This window comes from Haliotis asinina, chromosome 1, assembly GCF_037392515.1.
Source record: "Haliotis asinina isolate JCU_RB_2024 chromosome 1, JCU_Hal_asi_v2, whole genome shotgun sequence".
In the NCBI taxonomy this organism is placed as follows: domain Eukaryota; kingdom Metazoa; phylum Mollusca; class Gastropoda; order Lepetellida; family Haliotidae; genus Haliotis; species Haliotis asinina.
The window spans coordinates 102,882,627-102,904,127 of NC_090280.1; the positions used below are offsets into that span (position 1 = coordinate 102,882,627).

A 21,501-nucleotide genomic window follows, 5' to 3' on the forward strand; every position below is an offset into this window, starting at 1 on the left:
ATTAGCACGGAAATAGTGCTGTCATACATAGGAAGTGGTGGTCAGGTAACATGTGGTTGATTCCGAACAGAGGTAAAATGTGTCAAGCCAATTTCACTCACTCACTCAAACCTAGAATAGCCTTCAGGTTTGCCCGTCGCACCCAAATATATACGTCTATATGTGGCAAGAATGTCTTTGCTCTCGTATACCTGGCGAATGTCATTGTGACGAAATTGTTCTCCACCTGTCGTCCTGCAGACTTCCAAACATTAATGCACACACAAGATCACAAGCGTCTTTACAACGTCACATGCATTCAGCATATCTCACTGGGGTTAGGCTTTCAACTGTTAATTACATCCTTCATATATACGTATCTCTGCAGTTTTGAAGAGAGCAGCATGCATTCAATGAATGTACGTTTCACATTCCTAAAAGCGTTCCACGTGGAAGTTCAAAGCTGATAAATGTCCGCTATGACTATTGCTGTGCAATGAATCATTTTTAAACTCGTGGCAATTGCGTGCATGGCATCATGTATGTTTTGCCTGCGTTAGACTAGTTATGAAAAATGAAAGTTTGGTTAGAGCCGAGACCAGTCGATTCGAGAGGCTGAGTACAGTTTGTGGGATGTATCTACGCTACAACTGCCGTACTGTATCTCATCTGGCTAATATTATTTAAAAAAGCAACATTACTTCAGGCTCGTGGAAGCAGACACATAGACAAGGACACAAAAGCACGCACACACGCACGCCAACATACAAGTACGTGCGACACTCACGAAGGCAACGTTTGACAACGTTTCAGCTGCTCCACCTCACCACTCGCTCGGACGTAGCAAAATGATAATAACGCTACTGGTAGATGAGTGCCGCGTTCAGCAACATTCCAGCAATACCACTTCAGGGGGCACCAGAAAAAGGGTTTCATACATTGTGCTCATCTGGGGAAAAGGTCTTTCCCACCACAAGACTACCCCATCTCCCCGACAACATGTGCGATTCCCCACTTCTGGTTCTTACCTCATCCCCTTCCCCACCCCTCCATAGCCGCGGTTTTGCTTTCATATTGCTAAAGCGGCGTACAATCATACTCACTCACTCACTCTGGCTGTGATGAGGCGATGGTGCAGTTCAAATACAGGGGTGACATCAGTGCAGTGTGGTCTTCACATGAAGAACTGCCCTATCACTTACACCTCTCTAATCCGGATATGGATTTAGATTTCATCTACGGGGATACGCGGGATTTACACATCCCCCAGTTGTCACCAGGGCAAGGTACTGCGAGTTGTTTAGGGGACGGAGGTGGGTATTTCACGTGATTCTTCCCTCCTCAGTGCCCTAATGACGGGGTAGAGCGTTACGGAGATTTACAGTGAATGATCGCACGACCTTTCAAAGCTCAGTTAGCTAGGGTTACCTGCTGAGATCAGAGAGATGTAGGTAAATGTCACTATGACCTGTGGTTTATAACGCACAGGTGTGTAGGTCTGTTACAGATTACTGAACATTGATGGTAATTTATCTCACTTTATTACAGTCCTTAGTGTATTTTATGATCAAGTGCCGCGGAGATGCCATTTGAGGACATTTAAAGTTGGTCGGGTAACGTCATCGCATTAAAATGAAATCTAATTCAGCTTCTTCAGGACGACGTTGCGAGGCTTATACTGCACCTTGTTATGTTGAGTGATTTGTCATCAGAGAGGTCGAAACGTAGCCGCCAGATGCAACCATTCCTCATTCCATTCACGTCTCCAGACCTTAAGTCCAGACCATGACTTATCACTCCTTCTGTACGCCCAGTGTTTGGGAAAATTGTATCCGAACTCAAATAGCTCCAAAAGATGTCCAGTGTGATTTCTATTCTCTGTCTTTACCAGAGCTCCGTGGTGTTTGGTGAATGATTGACATCCCCGTGCATGTGTTTGTGACGACTGGCAGGATGGTGCTTACGTTTTCGTGAAGAACTGGTGTCGTGGCGTCTTTCTTTTGACGTTCACTATACTAAGAATGCTCTGACAAAGAAACCAAGTAACAGTGGGCCCACGATGAAACCCTGCAAAAATGTTATTGGGTAAAACCATGCCCAGTTGTGTTATGCTGCTATAAGGGAACCATGCCAGAATATTCCCACAGTGGAACCGTGTCGATTTCGCAACCTAAATGAATGGATACCCTGAGTATGGTGTTCCAGGCTCGCTTGCTGCAACCCACAGTGGCCCTTCAAAAGCCCGGTACAAAATTCCTGCAACTGTAATCTTTACATATTCACTTTTAACCATCGTGATGCTGTAATTGCATCACAAAGTGAGGCGTTATAGAACATTTCGACCTCAATCCATCTAACAAAATATGCCTTTCAGAATTCAATGGTCAATTATCAAGTCTAACTTTTAGTTCTAACCAAAGGCGACTCTATAAGCCCCATGCGCCACTGGTATCTGGCCATTTCCAAAGATCAAGGGTTTCAGCAGCAAGGAGACGAGCTGACCACACACATGGCTCTTCCTGCTGCCAGTAATAGGCCAACCCAGGCAGTTCCTGGAGGCACCGTCGGACTCTTTGACAACCCGGCCTCTTCATTGGAACCCTACGGAGCACCCAGATTGTTGCCCTTCTGAAGCCCTCATGTCGGCCTGCCACCAATTTACTACTATTTTGTTGGTAAACCTTGTAATCGACTAAGATTTAGGGCAATTACTTGTTCCTGCTCAGACCATATACAACGACTTGTATGCTGAGTTCCAGCTCTCTTTAAAGCCTTATTATACACATTAGCTGGATTGGGCTAATTTTCAGTCCTAACCACAACAAGAATATCAGCGGCGACGGGTAAGTACAGGGAGTTGGATATTTTCTCAAGGAAATAGTTCTTTCTTGTGTCTCCCACACACTGTTGAAACGTTGAAGACGTACTGTACTAGAAACAATCGTCTTGATTGTATAGGGTTAAGTACAGGCCTAGAGGGACTGAGATTGTGCAGGTTTTAACTAGAACAGCGTTAGTAGGAGCAATTCGGTGAACTAATTCCCTGTCAGCATATCTGCGGTGTGTTGCCATTATGATAACAGGACTATTTTACCTTCTATTTTATATATTTCTTCCTGTTTCGTTTTACCACACTGACGTTGCCATCTTTAAAACATAACCGCCGAGAACACTTGCGGGTTTAATTTGAATAAACAAGAAATATAATCAGGGACTAAAAACTTTGTTTGAAAAAATAATTTTATAGCACTTCTTTGCCAAATTTTGAAACTGAGTCATTCTCCAGATTGTGCAAGAAGCAGTGTTGGTCACGTGGCTGCATTCCTTGCCGGCCACGTGCATCGATATTGTTATTGCAATGCGCATGCGTTTGTTGTTCTTCACAACAAGACTGTTACACCTCCCCACATAATTATCTGTAATAATAAACACAACCCTGACACAACACTTGGGCGATACTTGTCACATGATTTAAAGTAATGTACGCTGTGTTACTGAGCGACAAGATTTTAACTAAAACTTGGTGTACACTTGTGTATTCACGCAGCTGAAATATGCCATACAGTGACTGGGTTAGTGAGGGAGTATTTACGAGGCTTGTGGCAATGTCCCGGCCATATCACGGTAGGGGACACCAGAAATGAGCCACATACATTGTACCAATGCGGGGATTCAAACACGGGTTTTGGACGTGACGAGCAAACACTTTAACCATTGGCTACCCTACCGCCACCTATACCATTAGATCCGGATACATGACACACAGAGATCGTCGTTTTTATATGCGGGATTTTATGTAAATGATCTCGCAGCCAAATACAAGCACCTATACATAAAGACAGGGTACCGAATGTTAAACAGATGAGAAAATGATACACAGCCAGACTTAGATGACGATACCGACTCGCCAAAGCCCAACAGAACAATAGTGATAGTGGAGTAGAAGAGCTCAACAATATCGGTAGTAATGCTATTTGTAAAACATACACTAGGATACTTAAAAACACATCACTGAACGGTTTGGTCAAGTGTATTTTACAAGACTTGCTTTAGTGAGATTTGCTGTCGTGTCTGTTCGTCAAGGGCTGAGGTACCACGGTTCATCTTCATCCGGATGTGGAAGTGAATGAATGAGTTAGTTTTAACGGTTATTCACATACATCACAGTGTGGTAGCATATGCAAGACAAGTAATATGTGTACGGTGCTGACGATCCTTGTAACATGAACAGAGCGGAGAAAGATTCGAACCCACCATAACAGGCTTTTTCTTGTTAATGGGACCACTTTACAGCTCAGTCGTCTAAGGAGACTTTGTTCGCAGGGTCTCTGCACTATTATCGTCTTCGTGGTACAAACAAACAACAAACGTGTTGCTGGTCTTCATGGCCCATATTGTCGATACGTTCGTAACCCTAAGAACTCTTAACTTGGATCGTAGCCATTTTGTTAAGAATTAAGACGCATGATCGTGTGGCTACGAACGTTTCGAGAATAGTTAGCCCGGCGTTCTTCCCACGTCGGTTCGCTAAGATGTGAAAATACTCGAATACTGTTCAAAGCGAAGTTAAAAAAAGACACATTTAATCACTCATCAACTCTTTATTATTTGTTTCACCTTTTGTTGCAATATATTACGCTATTGATCAGCGTTATTTTCCCAGCGGATATATTCGTACGGTAATTCTCCCTCCTCGTACAATATCTATCTGGGAAGTGTTAAAGGAAACAGGGCGCCTTCAGGGAGCGACAAGTAATTCGTTTAACATGTTCAGTGTAGATGTCTGTATTTACCATAACACACAACCTATGGCGTCTCGGCCTGGCACCGGTCATGCAATACGACCCCAGCACCCTTCATCTAGTTTGTTGTGTTTAGAGAACCAATCAGGTGAAGCGTAACAAACACAGCTCGGTATATCTGTATCAACACAAATGACTGGACCAGATGCCTCGGTGCTATACGACGCTTTGCGACTTCCGCTCGATTTAATGGCAACTGCGTTAAGTGAGCTTTAAGTGCGTGTAGGAAACGGCTCAAATATGAATTAAGAAGTTAATACTCTCGCCATGAAACAAAACACTCTCTCAAAATACATTTTTACTTGGGACTGTTCGCGTCTCAAATATTAGCAACAATGAATATATGGTCCAGCGAATTAATATCAAAGATCTGCTCCTGTAGTCACAGGATGTGTCTAATGTGTGAAGCGACTCAGAATATTAATTCAAAGTGTGAACCTTGGCAATGCATGATGCTCGTTTTAAACACAATGGACAATGTCATGTTTGTACGTCATTTTACGTAGTAATAATATGGTGTATTGCAGTTCTTATGAACATGAAGGTCACTTTCTGAACATTCGAGGTTGGGGCTTTGCATCAGTTTCAACGTCGGAACATCTGAGGCAAGCTGAGACGACACTGACTTACTTTTCGCCAAGATTTTCTTTTCATATTTCATATGCCACATGTATGCTTTCAACAAACTGACGTGCGCAATGAAAACAAAGTTTTTGCTTAATCTAATAAGCTCTTTTCAAAGAAATTTTCCGATCCGATTTTATCAAAAACACATTTCAAGAGCACCACATAATTAAAGCGACACGCGAACGGTGCTATGTAAAAACGTACGCGAAGAAAAGGCATAAGCCTTCTTTGAAATGGCGTCAAATGTGGCAAATATTAGTCGATAGATGATATTCAGCACTGGGTGAGAACTGTCCTCGGTAGTGACCCCAATCGTCACAGTTTGAATGGCGGAGATCTGAGAGAGGTACTCCCTATCTGATGAAGCAATCACACGCACCATGTAGCTTCATGTTGAAACCACGGCGCAGACAGACGACAACAGCGGCCATGTTGAATTTCCTACGACATATGTGGGTGATGGGTGCAATCAGAGGTCACGTGATCCTGAAGAAGTAGTCGGAGAACTGTTTTATATGGTTCCGCTGTTACAATATTTCAATTACCGTTTCATATGTAATGAAATGAATACATACGGTGAATAGATTGCAGGCGTCGACATGAAATTACTCTCCATGAGAGTCTGATATTGATGAGTTAGATTTGAAGAGCATGTTCTCGGTTTCGTTTGTCAGTGTTTTCAAATGCCAGTGCACTTCTGCCTTTTATATTAAGGTGATATCGAAGGAACTGGCCCAAATCCTACATACACACTATCAATGAATATGAGACTGGTTGGGTTTGTCGGCATTTTGATGAACTGCGGCCTGACTGGTTCCACTAAAGGGATGCGTGGCAACAAAGCAGCATTAAAAAGTCCGATTTCAATACTCATAACCTATTCATATACATACAAAAAACAAAAAAAAAGTTTAAATAGTCCAGTTTTCCTCCTACTAACGGCATGTAAGACTGATCATGTCAGTCAGTACCGTCTTATTGAACAGATAAAACTGATACGAAACGTTACCGCTTGGCCGAAATAGTGCTGGATATACCATTATACTCAACACCACACTCGCAATGATAACTTTAGCTTCTTCCGAGGTCTGACACCTCAGTCTCTTATTTTGCATAATGTGAATGCCACTCTTCTGGACACTCATATAACTTGAGTTTCCCAGGTACCTCATTCCTAAATAGACTTGTGGGTCTGTGCTAAGACACTGCAAAACATTTTAATAAATGAAAACTTCAACATTGTTACTATTGAAATTCACTCAGTCGAAGAACCATCTTCAGGGAGACGACATGGATATGTTCGAATACGATGTAGATTATCGTATGACATATATTTATGATTTGCCTTAAATTTCTTTGATTTTAAGCAAATAAGAACCTTAAGATTTCGTCTCTTACCATCGAAAGTCTGATATGTACCATCCCCACAACACTACACCCATTTGATATAATGTCATTAATTTGGTTCTTTTAAAAATTCCACCATCCTAAACATAATAAATCATCTCAGTGATGAATCCCGAGACCTGATGGCCAGTCTGGCATCCTTCACCTCTCCACCCAGCATCATCTGCCGGGGATATACGTCACCCCCATGCAGACTGCTGGCAATGTTTACACACAACATCAACTGCACTGACAAACCATGCTTAAGCTTTGAAGTCATCAGAGCATCTCAAGATTGGTACAGCACCCGGTGCCTGCTGCCTCAGTGCTGGTCCACAGGGCCATTATCACACACTAAACTAACGGGATTACCTGTCTTAGACTGGGAGCAGCGCATGGGGTCTTGCTTCACCAGCAGGGGCTGACATGAAAGGCATTGCCCATGTGGTACCAGGCGAATCTGGTCGCCCGTCGTCAGCACAGGGTTAGCTTGTTCGGGAGGAAGCTGTATAAACTCAACACATCGTATTGCCGTGTTTTTGTTAATGACATCATTCATTTAGTGAATCCTCTTTGATGTAGGGAAATTACGTGTCTATCTACCGTTAAGAGCCGGTGAGTGCTTTGATGAGTGTTGGTCGTGGATGTGAAGTGCCTTTTCTATTCTGTCAGGTTTTTTCGCACTGCAATAGTAGATGTAATGGTCTGACACTGTACGGTATAGAATCGACTCGTTTTCTGCTACATGACGGTGGTGCAGGATAGATCACCGTGACATCCACATCGTGTACATTCGTGATGTAACTCAAGGGTACGTCTGTCTAAGCCTCAGATTCGAACCCATAACCAATAGGACATCAACTGACGCTTTATCCCGCTGGGCCACCATGCCCCTGTTCATTGCAATTGCCCATTAATATCAAAACATGCTATAAGTCGTATTGCAAATATTCAATGATTGTCATTCTAACTGAGTGGTTATATGAATGAGTGAGTGAGTAAATTGTATGCAGCGATAGAGAGCACCAGAAGGGACAATGACGGAGGGGCTCGCAGTATTGATCAAACGTAACAAGAATCAGATTTATTTGTGCAAAATTGATTTTATTGAGCTAATTCGCCTCCACGAGTTGTGCCCCTTAGGTGTGTTAGGAACCAGGGGTTTCAACCAGTGTCTGTTCTAATTATGTTGTGAGATTCGTAACCTGAAGAGACAGGCCAACTTTGGATATTCTTCTAAATCAAGAGGACGCGCCGTAATATAACTACAATTATTACTCGCCCGTTGAAGATACTGCAGTGTAATATTTTCACTTCAATATTACACTAATGTAATACCGCTTGACGTATGACGTCAAAATGGTTCAAAGTTGTGACGTCACAATGCTAATGTTGATGTCGCGATTTTACTAGACCTTGCTTGACTTGAAAGGTGAGAGTCCTCACACTGTAGGCAATTTCGCTGCAGTTTCTGTCAGTGTTGGCGAGTAATAAACAGAATACTAAACTCGCTTCCGTAAAATACCATTTTCATTAAACTCGTCAAAGATTTAGTATCAAACTCGCTTTCGCTCGTTTGATGCCAAATCATGAACTCGTTTAATAAAAATGGTATTACACGGAAGGTCGTTTAGTATCCTCTATTTATAATATAACTTAATGCTATTTTATAATATTGATATTGGAAAATCCATCCACTTAAGTACATACTATTAAAATGTGTATACAGTGAGAACTATCTAAAACGGCATCCTAGGGAACCTATTTATAATGCCGGTTTAGACAGAAAGCCGGATTAACAGTGGGGATAATTTTCCAGCATGGCTGCCATTTGCGATCGTCGATCTCTTTATCTCTATAATACCTTGGATCTTTTGAAATTGTGCGACAAATTACAACAATATTGATGACAGGCAATTAGTGTTTATTTTGCACAAAACAATCTTCAAAAAAACAAGAGTACCATTAACTGCTATGGTACTGATTTAGATCTTACAACTCAAAGCGGCGTACAAATCACGCAGTCATCATTGCAAAGCTTTCAACCGACCCTCATTGAAAAGATCAACCTCGACACGTTCATGACTTCCACATGTCTAAAAATGCAGTTCCCTTCCACTATGCGGCACATCCGGGTTACACGGTGCGACGTCAGTACTGTGTGCAACAAACTGTAAGACTATCAAAAGTAAGGCACATTCACCCTCAAGCTGTTGCCTCTTAACGTGTATCTCTAACAATGAAAACCTTATCGTGATATGATCCGCCGTGTTTGATTTACGAAAAGTAAACTTTGTTCGTACGTGCCACTATGGAGGTCGGATCAGCTTATATACTTACGGTCCAATGTGTTGCGCCCTCCACGATACAAAACGCGAACAAGGTTCATACACAGAAGCGTCAGCTACAACCTAAACATCACATGCAACATGTTACGACTCTGTTCTGTGTGTTTGTTCAAGAGGACTGACAAGTCTATCCTCGACTGCCTCTCCTGCAAGTCAATACTACTCGCTGAAGTGATCAATTTGCATTGATTGACATGGGTTTAAGACCAGGAGTAGTTGCCAACGACAGTTCCGTCGCTGATCGGGTTTTGGGACTTTCAACACGGCTTAGAGACAGGCAGTGGTATTGATGTATACATGGCGATGTATGTACACAAACTGTTGCCACATCCGTCGTCGGGATGTTGTAGCGGGAGTGTCGTTTTTGTCGTCGGAGTTGTGATTTTGGAAAAGTGTGATATCACACGTTCATGACTAATGTAAACTGAACACAAGCACCTTACAAATATTTGATGAGAACAACTGACCCCTTAATGGCCGCTTTGATATATAGCAGTATCAGGTCATGTGAGAGACAGGCCTTCAGTTTTTACCCATGTATTTTCGCTAGAGAGTGGATATGATTTCAAGCTGTTTCTATATTTTGGTGGTACTCACCGCGCATACACTGGTGAGTGAGTGAGGAGTCTTTATACAAATCATGTAGAAAGGTTTAGGATATATCATGGCGGGGTACCACAAAAATGAATGTTATTTGTCTCCGCAATCTGAAAATATATATTGGACTCGGTCTTGGACGTTGTTGTTTGATTGTTTGTTTGTTGTTTAACGCCATCCTCAGCAATACTCAGGACATATAACGGCGATTTTAGAAATACTCGAGTCTAGACCAGACAATGCCGCTTTCAACATCGTCAGCATCGACCTGCGCAGTTAGGATACGATGACATGCCTCAACTAGTATGTCAGCGAGTCTGACCACCTGGGCCTGACCACCCGATCCTGTTTATCGCCTCTAACGGCAAGCATTGAAGACCAATTATAACCAGGATCTTTACGGGGAACACAAACTAGACTGATATAGAGCCTAATAATCTAGTAATACTATGCATATAATTCTAGTCTTTTATCCGTCTGAATATTCAACTATTTAGCTAGACTTGCCTAATATCCAGGATTCATTTTGTTCAATTTATGGATAACGGGTGAAATAATATAACCTGCTGAATTTTAGTTCTTTGGTATTAAGTCTACAAAATCTGAGCGTATATATTGCATTTACTCGTCTAAGATTTTAAGCCAGATTGCTTAGTTCAATACTTTGTGGTTTTGATACATTTAGTGGCGCTATTGGAGTATGCTTGTTATTTCGGTGGTGATAACTCTCTTGTAACATGACCCTGGATTACGACAAGTCACCTTCAACTACATACATACATCTGGTCAAATCCCAGGCCAGGCTCATCAGAAGGAATACATCGAATAAAACGGAGTGTCCTAAACTGTATCATATACTTCTGATGAAAACAATTTGTTTACATATTACTCGTGTTAAAAATACCATTTTGCCACTACTCCGTGGCAACGGTTTTGTCTACATTTTCATATACTTCCTTCGCAATATCGCATTATGTACTGCAACGATGACTTGCTAATAACGTAACAAACTACTATTTACAGCGTATGCCCTTACATAAAAATAACGAGTATTTTCATCATAACTTACCATTCACTTCTGACCTTAGTAACTTAACGCCCCTGCCTATGTACATCATATTGTATAGTTTTTATGGGTACCAGGTAGGAGGTGGTGTCTGACTGTTAACATTTGGAAGCCTCACAATGTCACTGGTATACTCCTCAGGGAGGTGGAAATGAAACTGACTGACCGGGTTAGAATATCTAAACGGCTGATTGTAAATCATGGCAAACCGACTTACGTATCTGCCTAGAACTTTACACTCACATTTCGTCAAGTATCGGTGAAACCACCCACACGGACAGACACACACATATATATACTTTTATATGTATGTATGTATGTATGTATGTATGTATGTATGTATGTATGTATGTATGTATGTATGTATGTATGTATGTATGTATGTATGTATGTATGTATGTATGTATGTGTGTGTGTGTGTATGTATGTATGTATGTATGTATGTATGTATGTATGTATGTATGTACATCATACACACATGTATTATATATATATATATACTTTTATAACGAACTACATGGGACCACCGAAAGTAGTTCGTTATATCCGTCTTTCGCTATTCACGAAAATCCATTGAAGGAACAGTAAACACACAATACAGTACAACACATTCCTACTCAGTTTATTCGTACATTCACTCATTCATATTACGTTCTTTTCACTACAAAGTCAGTAATCTTACACAAGTCACTCGTCACTACGCACTCGTCATTGAATATATCGTATTTTAAAAGTCTCACAAGTATCAAAAGCTTCTGTCCACATTTCTGATGTGTGGGGGAGACATATACACAAGCCTTTTCAAAACAGTTCGCTATAGGCGTCAGTTCGTTATATCCGTGTTCGTTATAAAAGTATTCTACAGTATATATATACACTACCCTATATATATTCGCAATGTGTTAAATATAATTTATTAGATATAATCATCTATCACAATAAAACCTTGGACGTAACGACGAAAAAAGATGAACAGCATAAAACAAGTCTGGGATGATATTTTACGTATATACTCATCTTATCTCCGTCCAGATCCGAAATATTGCATTCGTTTTCTCCACTATAACTGGTTAACCAAACCAGACAACAAAAGACCTTATTGGAAGCCTCGCTCAGTTTCCACGAAATCTGGTGGTGCTAAAGATTATCAATAAAATGCAATTTGTGCACATTCACGATTGCAAATATGTTCCTGCTATTTCTTTGAGCACGTATGAAATTTGAAACTCGGCTGTCCTAAAGTGCTCTAGGACTGTGCTGCTCGTCTCTTAGTGGAAGGGAAAGTGTTCAACTCCAGAGAGCTCGGGTATAGTGTATATGGAATTGATCTGGCGCGGGGGGAGGGATCCCGCTCTGACTGTCTTCCAATATCCTCTGTTTAATTGAATCCGCAGCTTCGAATGACAACTTGTCGTCCGCCATCTTATGGACAGGAAGTGCTGCTCTGCAGCAGACGAAAATCAGGTTCTGTGATTGGTCAGTTTCCGCGCACTTGCCCGCGACTCGGCTACCCCGCTGAAATGCCCGGCTGGAGCTGTCGTATCGCGAATCAGACAATTTATTTTGTCAATGGTAATAATAGTGAATCGCTGCCGCATACATGCTTCATTGGTCGTCTTACCTGACCCAACTAGACCCCATTAACGTGAATTAATTCCCTCTGCACTGCAGTTAGTCCCCTTTGTTTATTAAAAGCGACAGAAATACCAGATCAATGTGATATATGGGGACGTGAGGTACCACCCAGTAGCCTGTTTGTCTCCCTTTGCTTGCCACGGAATTGGAAGAGTTCAGTTAAAAAAAATCCTGTGAATCGACAGGTCCTTGTCATGTCCCGAACCTTATGAGACTTCGAAGACAGTAACGAACCTATATGTAATGCACAAGACGTAGATAAATATTCAGTCAATTTGTTACTGTTTCCATGGCATTCCCACAAATATGATTTCACGTACTCCCGTGTATAATTAAATTACTTCCTGTTATGAAGCACATGTAAGGAACCTGTTGGTGAAACAGTTACAGGTCTTTACATTGCTAGCCAATTGTTGTCACACTACTGAAGGCACTTTGAGCTTATGAATGATTAAGAATTCACTCATAATATGACCGTATAATGTCATCAAAGGCAGAGTGGAACTTGACCAACGCCCAAATACCTCATTCCACCCCACTATCACACCCACTATCACTAGACGTGCTTCCATGTTTGGTTTAACAAAGCGATATTGTGGACTATGCGTTGAAATCTCTTCCTGCTATTCCAAGTGCAGATCTGCGTACCTTCAGCATTCCCCAAACCTCACCCGGGTTCGAATCCTAGTTTCTAGTCATCAGCATACCGGTGCATGTACTTCTCGCCAGAGTGGTAACCGTCTAAGACCGGGCTGGGTTTTCCAACACATTGACCCCCTGAGATGTCTGAAATAAGTGCCAGTGCGCCTCTAAAAGGGCAAATCACTCACTCACTCACTCACACGGGCGTACTGCTGGATCAATATTTCGAAGTACAATGGAAGTGGCAAATATAGAACTGTTCCCTAAGCAGCAATGGTGAACAATCGTTGTTTCTGATTCTTCAAGCGTCTAACATCTCCACCCCCTACCTCTCCCCTCTTTTATGATATCGCTCAGCATTAATGACACATGGTGATTAAAGGAGTTGGTTCTAACGCCGCTTTGAACTGTATTTCAATTATATCAGGCTGAGTCATCTTACATTTGCTGCCTTCGTTAAACCCACGAACACAGGTGCCGACACACCAAGGTTACCCATGTAGTGTGGAGACTCGGGATGTTCAGAGGTGAGGACATGTCCTGTCTATCTGTACCAGCACTCAGTCAACTAGATATTTCGTTTCAAAGGAAATGAAAGTAATTTTTTCGAGATAACCGGTATTTCCAGGGCGTGGAGTAAATAACAGAGAAAATCATGTTAAACTAAGAGGGATGTCGAGATAGGTATCAGTTGAATTTGAACAAAATTTGTAAAAGGTAAGCTATCTTATAACATATCTTTCTTCACAACATCATAAGAAACACAGTGGTGAAACATCCGATGGACGATAATGCTTCACTTTCCGAGTTTATCTATGGGGATGGTGAAGGGATGGATTATGACATGCTTGAATGTAAGCTCACGGGACCTTGGAGCGGCGTAACGGTAATATTGTGTTATTATCGGACCAGAACAGACTGGAAGAATTGCAATTTGAAGACTTATCCTAAAAATTATACGTTTCATACAAATCACAAATTATTCAGGCTAAAGCCGGTCATCTGAAAAAGAGAACGGATCGTGTTTCACCGCACAGCGGGATTTCAAAAGCACACGAGACATGGCGAGATTTGTAATTAATATTTCTAATACAGTCCTTCCTCAAATCATGGGCATACTTAATGTAATGTGGGGAACCACGGGGGTTCGTGTGTTGGACTGTAGCCTGCTGCAACACAGCAGACGCGGACAATTAGCTTGTATTGATGCCAAGCGGGACTACATGGTTTAGTGACGTGCAACTGTAACACATTTAGAGAGCGGTGTAGAGCAAAACGTACACGGCGACTATCAATACCGTCAACATGCACACTGCTGTCTGAGATGGCGCTTGGAAAGGGCGCTGACGCCATCACTGACGATCGTTTAATCCCTGAAAGGAAAACATTTTAAGTGTCTCCTATTCAAACAATAATTTATAATTGAAAATATCTATTTTCACGAAACCAAAGAAATCTGGTATTGGAACTTTTCGGATTTGTCTGTTTCAGAGTGTAAATGAGAAACTGACTTCAGCCTTTGTGAGTCTGGGCCAGATAATTCAGTGTCAGGAAGAAAGTGAATAAAGTGTTTAAAAATTAGCAATCACATGTATAGGATACATTAAGCGATTACAGTAACGGTTATTATAACCGTTGGTGTACAGTTAGCACCATATATTCATAAAGTACTTTCGGTGTGCTAACACTGATTCCATGTTTCAATACTGCAAACTGGGCAGAGCGTTTAACATCCTTACCATCATCTTTATGTATCATCACTCTTGCTAAAGTAGCATTAATGTGTTGACAGAAAGGAACCGTCACGTTCTGGAATGAGCATTTGGTAAATAAGTTTCATGTGAAAAAATATTTTGATAGTCGGTTCGCGCTATTTTCAGCAAATTTGAAGTAAGATTACGAAGGGTGACAAGAGATATGGGTGTCACTCACAGTACACGGAAACGTGTCGGGGTCACGCCGATAACACAGGTGCGATTCCTTGCGGTAGTAATTATGTGCACGTCCTGCTGCGTCAAACTCCGGTCCACCCACCCGTGACTTACTGCACCAAACCCATGTCCACCCACACGTGTCCTACTGCGTCAAACCCCGGTCTACCCACCCATGTCCTACTGCGTCAAATTCTGGTTCAACCATCCGTGTCCTGTAGCGTCAAACCCTGGACCACCCACACGTGTCCTACTGCATCAAACCCCGGTCCACCCACCCGTGACTTACTGCCTCAAACACCGGTCCACCCACCATTGTCCCACTGCATCAAACTCCGGTCCGCCCACACGTGACGTACTGCGTCAGAACCCGGTCGACCCACCCGTGTCCTGTAGGTCGAACTCCAGTCCACCCACCCATGTCCTGCTGCGTCAAACCCCGCTCCACCCATCCGTGACTTACTGCACCAAACCCATGTCCACCCACACGTGTCCTACTGCGTCAAACCCCGGTCCACCCACCCATGTCCTACTGCGTCAAATTCTGGTTCAACCATCCGTGACTTACTGCACCAAACCCATGTCCACCCACACGTGTCCTACTGCATCAAACCCCGGTCCACCCACCCATGACTTACTGCCTCAAACACCGGTCCACCCACCATTGTCCCACTGCATCAAACTCCGGTCCGCCCACACGTGACTTACTGCGTCAGAACCCGGTCGACCCACCCGTGTCCTGTAGGTCAAACTCCAGTCCACCCACCCATGTCCTGCTGCGTCAAACCCCGCTCCACCCATCCGTGTACTGATGCGTCAAACTCAGGTCCATCAACCCAGCCAACCCCTGTAGTAGCAAGTGCACGTCCTAATGCGTCAAAGCCCGGCCCGCCCATCCATGTCCTGTAGTGTCAAACCCAGGTACACCCACCCGTTTCCTGCTTCGCCAAAACACGGTCCACCAACCCGTGTTCTGACGCATCAAAGCCCGGTCCATCCATTCGTGCCCTCTACCTTGAAACTCCGGTCAACTCACTCACGTAAATAATCACAGATGCCATGTCCTCCTCCACATCCACATAAAGCCATAACCATGGACTGTTGCTTTCCAGTTTGATCGTTGGTGATTTCAGGTATGTACCACGCCAGAAATCAGTGTCATACTCTGGAACCTCGTTTAACTGGACCGGGTACGTTTATCTCACCGGTTGGATTATCGAGGTGCTAAGCCACGCAGTAAATATGTTCCTTCCAGAAATCCAGAATAACGGGATCCGCTTTATCGGAAGAGAATTGTCCACTAATGCACGTTATCAAGAGAACGTTAGTGAGAAAGATTTCTCATTCCCATACAAGACTATGTACCTATATGACCTGTGTCAAGATATGAAAGATATGATTTAGGATATAGAAATAAGGGAAAGCATTTTTCGATTATTTCTGAGAAACCCGTAGTGAAGAACCCCCCTAAACCCCCTCCTCCACTGCTCCCCTCATCAATTTTCCTCTAATGTCCCTGTTTACAGAATAACAGTTATCCGCTGTGTTATTGGAATTTCACAGTGTGGCACAAATGAAAATGAAATGGAGGACAATCAATCCTCTCCAAGTTGTTCCATTATAATTACCGTGCCACTGTTTTATTTATGAAATGGAAATTGATATGGCTGTTTGAGAATTGGCTCTTGCTTTGAAAGCGGTACAATTTGTAACCACACTGTCCCAACGTGTCATGAGTCGACCAAAGAAAAGCCTACACACGGGGTAAAGCTAATGACGAAATGGTGCAAGGAAATGTGATCAAATTCCTTTGTCTAAGAGGATTAAGACATTCATGCATTCTAACGACTGGTTTTGGTTTGTGTTTGTGGTTGGGACGTTCATTTTCTGACGCACCAGACCCTAAATTACTGTAAACATGTTTAAGCTAGATGTGAGCCAGCTTTTAGCGGATGTCTAAAATACTGTTTAAATCGTATCATGCTCTGATAACCAAAAGGATACAGGTGTGATAGCTAAAAGGATGCAGGTGTGATAGCTAAAAGGATGTAGGTGAATCAAACTGTTACCACTGGCAAACCAGGAACCAGGACCAGGGTGAATCTGAACTTTGAACCTACGTTCACAGGGTCGCAGAAACTGGGCACGATACCTTCATATGCTGGAGTGGGAAAATATCATTCTTGAGTGAACATCGGCAACAGCACTCTCCAAACAAACGTAGATGCGTTCTCTAATGTCGGGGTGGATTTTATATTGTGTCAGCTGAGACCAACTATATTACACAGATCAAAGAAAATTCAGGTTCACATTTATGGAAATGAAGTGTTCATTTGCGTCAGAACGTCGGTCGGTCAGAGGCAGATTCGATGGATTTTCATGTGGCCACTTTCATCCTGTATTCCATCCCTTCATTAAAAGACCAGCAGGTATAAGTAATGATGCAGCGGCTGATTTTTTTTTCGTATTTGTTTTTGTCAACAGGTGATGACATTGCAAAAAATAGAACAGAAGAGATGGAAATGCATAGTGCATGCGCGCATGTCCGCATGTGGTAACCCTGCTACTTTAACAGAGAATCCGGTGGATATTCTGTCCAAGTAGCAGGGTTACAACATGCGCACACACGCACGCACTCATGCATGAATATCCATGCATATAGAGATGCCCGGTGCCTCTGGAAAACCTGACGCACAATCATTAATTTCCAGTGATCCATTTCCAGCAGATAATCCAGGCTGGTTATCCATTTGCGTTGGTGTCTAATCTATATTTATAAGTGTACATATTTTCGTTATCAGCGAAGCCTTGCTAAATGTATATTTCTAAGTTTGTAATGTCAGTAGGTGATGCCATTTACATATATTTAAAAATATAGAGCATGCTCGCACGCCTTACATATATATGCATACATAGAGACGTGCCGGGAGATATTGGCGGAGAACAACAAATCCTTTTGGAGAACCTCCAGTATCATCATTGGTTTTCAGACTGGCTTTGAGATATTCGACATCCTCTAGCGTTGGTGTTTAATATATATTCATAGGCAAATGTTGTCGTTATCGGCGATGCCCAGCAAATGTATAAGTTCTCTTCATGCTGTATAACACGTAGACCTGAATAGTAACTGAAGATGTGATGACACAGGTACTCACGTTCAGGTGAGTGATAACACTAGAGAAGCCTTACCTTGGCAAGCTGAAATCACACAAGAGAAACTTGTATCAGGTGAGTGATAACACAAGAGAAGCGTTACCTGTTCAAACAGAAAAAAAACGCAGGTTAAGAGTTACCTACCTGTGTTAGTTGAAACAATGCAAGCCTACTATCGGTATCAGCGGTACCTATGGAAGGGACTATGTTACCTGTACCAACAGAAATGATGCAAGGGAGAGGTGCCTCTGCAACAGAAAGAACGGAGTCAGTTTAAACAATGCAAGAGGAACTGTCTGAGCTGATACAAGGGACTATGACACCTGTGTCAACTGCAAGGGAAGAGTTCCCAGTGCAAAACGACAACGCAGTGCAATAGAATAGTTGCCTGTGCAAAACGAAAACGCAATACAATGGAATAGTTACCCGTGCATACGATATACTTGACTTAACGGAAACAATGCAGTAAGACCAGAGTCAGTTTAAACAATGTAAGAGGCTTGTTAGCTGAAACAACGCATGAGATGCAGTATAGTTGTGAGCAATAATGGAAAATAAACGTGACTTGTATGGATATTAATAATGCAAGAATAATTACAAATGACATCGTTCATTCCCTTAATGACAATCAGAAATAAGACCAAATACGGTGGACAATCTGCACCTCAGGAGATACATCATCTTCTGATAAATGCCTCGGGACACTGACCCGCCTGGAAGAATTCGGGGTAAGATTTGGTCCCTTGGAACCGATGCTTATCGAGGCGATTGACGGTTCTGGTGGACGGGACCGGTGACGTGGTTAACTGTTGCCGGATCCGACATTACTGGATTGTCAGGTCCAGACAAGAGTACTGACAGGTCGCAGTCAGGACCAGGAATAGTATTTGTTTAAATTAATATTAGATGCAATAAACAAGGCAGTAGTCTTCTGGCCATGTACCAGGTCTCCATGTACTGAACTCTGTCACACACAACCTAATGCTGACTACATCTTGTAGAAATTATTATAAGTAGTCTGCTACGTAATGGTTTTACGAATATGCTTGTGACACGTGCATGCCGCGAGAACATAGTTTCATTAAAGCCGGCTGATGAGATTAAATTAAACACTCTAATATATTAAATAATTTAATGTATGCATAAATTTCATAGACGTATGTTAAATATGAGTTGGTTCATTAACGAATGGTTTTATTTGATTACACAGGAAATAAAGAAGTCAAAACGCTGAATATTGAACTCGTTCACTGATGAAAATATCCACTTAGGAATATCACTCAGTGAGATATAAATATGATTTACCAAGGAGAGTCATGCTATTTATTACAATTATGGAACCATTGTTAAAAGTCCTTTAAAAAGAGTGGTATGTGCTTTTCAGCAAACACTCGGGAGACATGTAAGTTACCCATATCTTTTTCTCTTTATAATAACTGTATTTACTTTCCATATGTATATTTCCAACTGCTTCTATCCGTTTCATGTGTATTATTAACAACACATCCACACACGCACGGCGCTGAATTATGAAACCATTAAATATAAAATAACTTAATCCGATAGACATTGCATCAAAATATATACAAGGGGGCAGATAGAAATATATACAAGGGGGCAGATAGAAATATATACAAGGGGGCAGATAGAAATATAACATAGATGATTAATCGTGCGTTGTTCTATTTTTCAAGTTGCCACATCTGTAATTTAGCAAGACGATACCCTAAACACAAACGACAGGGCAAAAGTGACTATACGCCATGGGTTGATGGTAGGTGAAAATGTAAACACCACGAAACCGTGATTTGATGGTGATGGAAATGGACCAGCAGTTTGCCGAGTTACGGCGACCAGTCTCATCCTACGTATGTAATTCTGATTCTACAGATCCTTTTTTCATATATAATCTCTGTAAAAGTTCCATGTATATTGCATGTAGCACTGCTTGTATTCATTGTTCTTGTAACGAAATAACAAAAACAGTATATAATTCCAATTCTCCAGCGTACATTTTCTTGTATGAGACAGTTCTGAATCATATCTCAGATTCAAAATCGCCTTCCTAATGGCTCTCATGTGGAGGTAATCACACCGTGCAACAAGACCATTCATCTCGTAAATTCTAGTGCTCTCTTAAAGTTTGCGCGCGCAAGCGAAGTGGCCAAATTATGTATATCAAGATATCACCTTCCTAATGGCAGAAAATTGAAGTGGCGAATAAATGGGGTAGAGATGTAGTTTTAAATGGCTTTGTACTCATTTCCTGAACAAAAAAAACAACATGTGTTTCGGTGACGAGAATTTGAACTCCTTTCGAAAATAAAGAACATCTCAAACGTACAGACTCCATCTTGGAGGATTAGAGCGATCTACATATAAATCAGCAAATATATGTCTTCATCTTTAAAAGATTTGTGTATGTTTGCAATCAATATACAGCACATAAAGAGTCAGTTTAACTCTTAAGGTTAATTGACAAAGCTGTGCATATTACCTAGTGTTACACAATTAAAAGTGTTTGAAAGAAGATAATAATAATAATCACCGCCATCGGTTGATATATGCACACACTCTCACACTCACACTCTCTCTCTCTCTCTCTCTCTCTCTCTCTCTCACACACACACACACACACACACACACACACACACACACACACAATAAATAAATTGTTAAAAACATGAAATAACAGAAGGGAAAACATACTATGTTTCATTTTGCTATCTCAAATATGCTTTCATATTCATGAAGTATCGATCCTTTTAGAATTTGTATTTTAAAAAATAATAGCATACATAAAACACATAATAGTCGTGATTATAATGATATTTTCTTGTAGGACTTTGAGACTTAAAGGATCACAAGAAAATCAAATACATTTCTCTAACCTGCTCTGTAAAGAAATAGTTTATCAAATATACAACGTATTGCGCATCCATCAAAATTATTTCAGTTTAAACTAAAGCCTACACACTTCATTATTGCACCGACAAATATATAACGACAACACGACACTACAATACGAATATGATAAAAAAAACCTATGTACCTCATTCCACTACTACTACTACTGATGCCACTACTACTGCTGCTGCTGCTACTACTACAACTACTACTTCTTCTTCTACTACTACTAATACTACTACTAATACTACTACTACTACTAATACTAATACTAATACTAATACAATTCCCACAATCAAATGATTCTACTGTAGGATTCCGAGCATGTGTTTATGAATCACTATCAAGTAATTTAGAAAATGTTCAAATGTAAAAAAAAAACGGTTTGTAGCCATATTAAAGCTGTCACTTCTGTAACCCTGATCAAG

The 21,501-nt window shown here is 41.6% G+C and overlaps 1 protein-coding gene across 1 annotated transcript in view; it reads left to right on the top strand.

Moving 5' to 3' along the window:
- The first annotated feature begins 1,198 nt into the window (after positions 1 to 1,198).
- The window catches only part of LOC137277750 (uncharacterized), a 31,538-nt gene continuing 11,235 nt past the window's right edge, over positions 1,199 to 21,501 (top strand). Inside the window, exon 1 of the mRNA XM_067809668.1 lies at positions 1,199 to 1,265. Within this exon, the coding sequence (XP_067665769.1) occupies positions 1,199 to 1,265 (67 nt within the window). The remainder of the gene's footprint in view (positions 1,266 to 21,501) is intronic.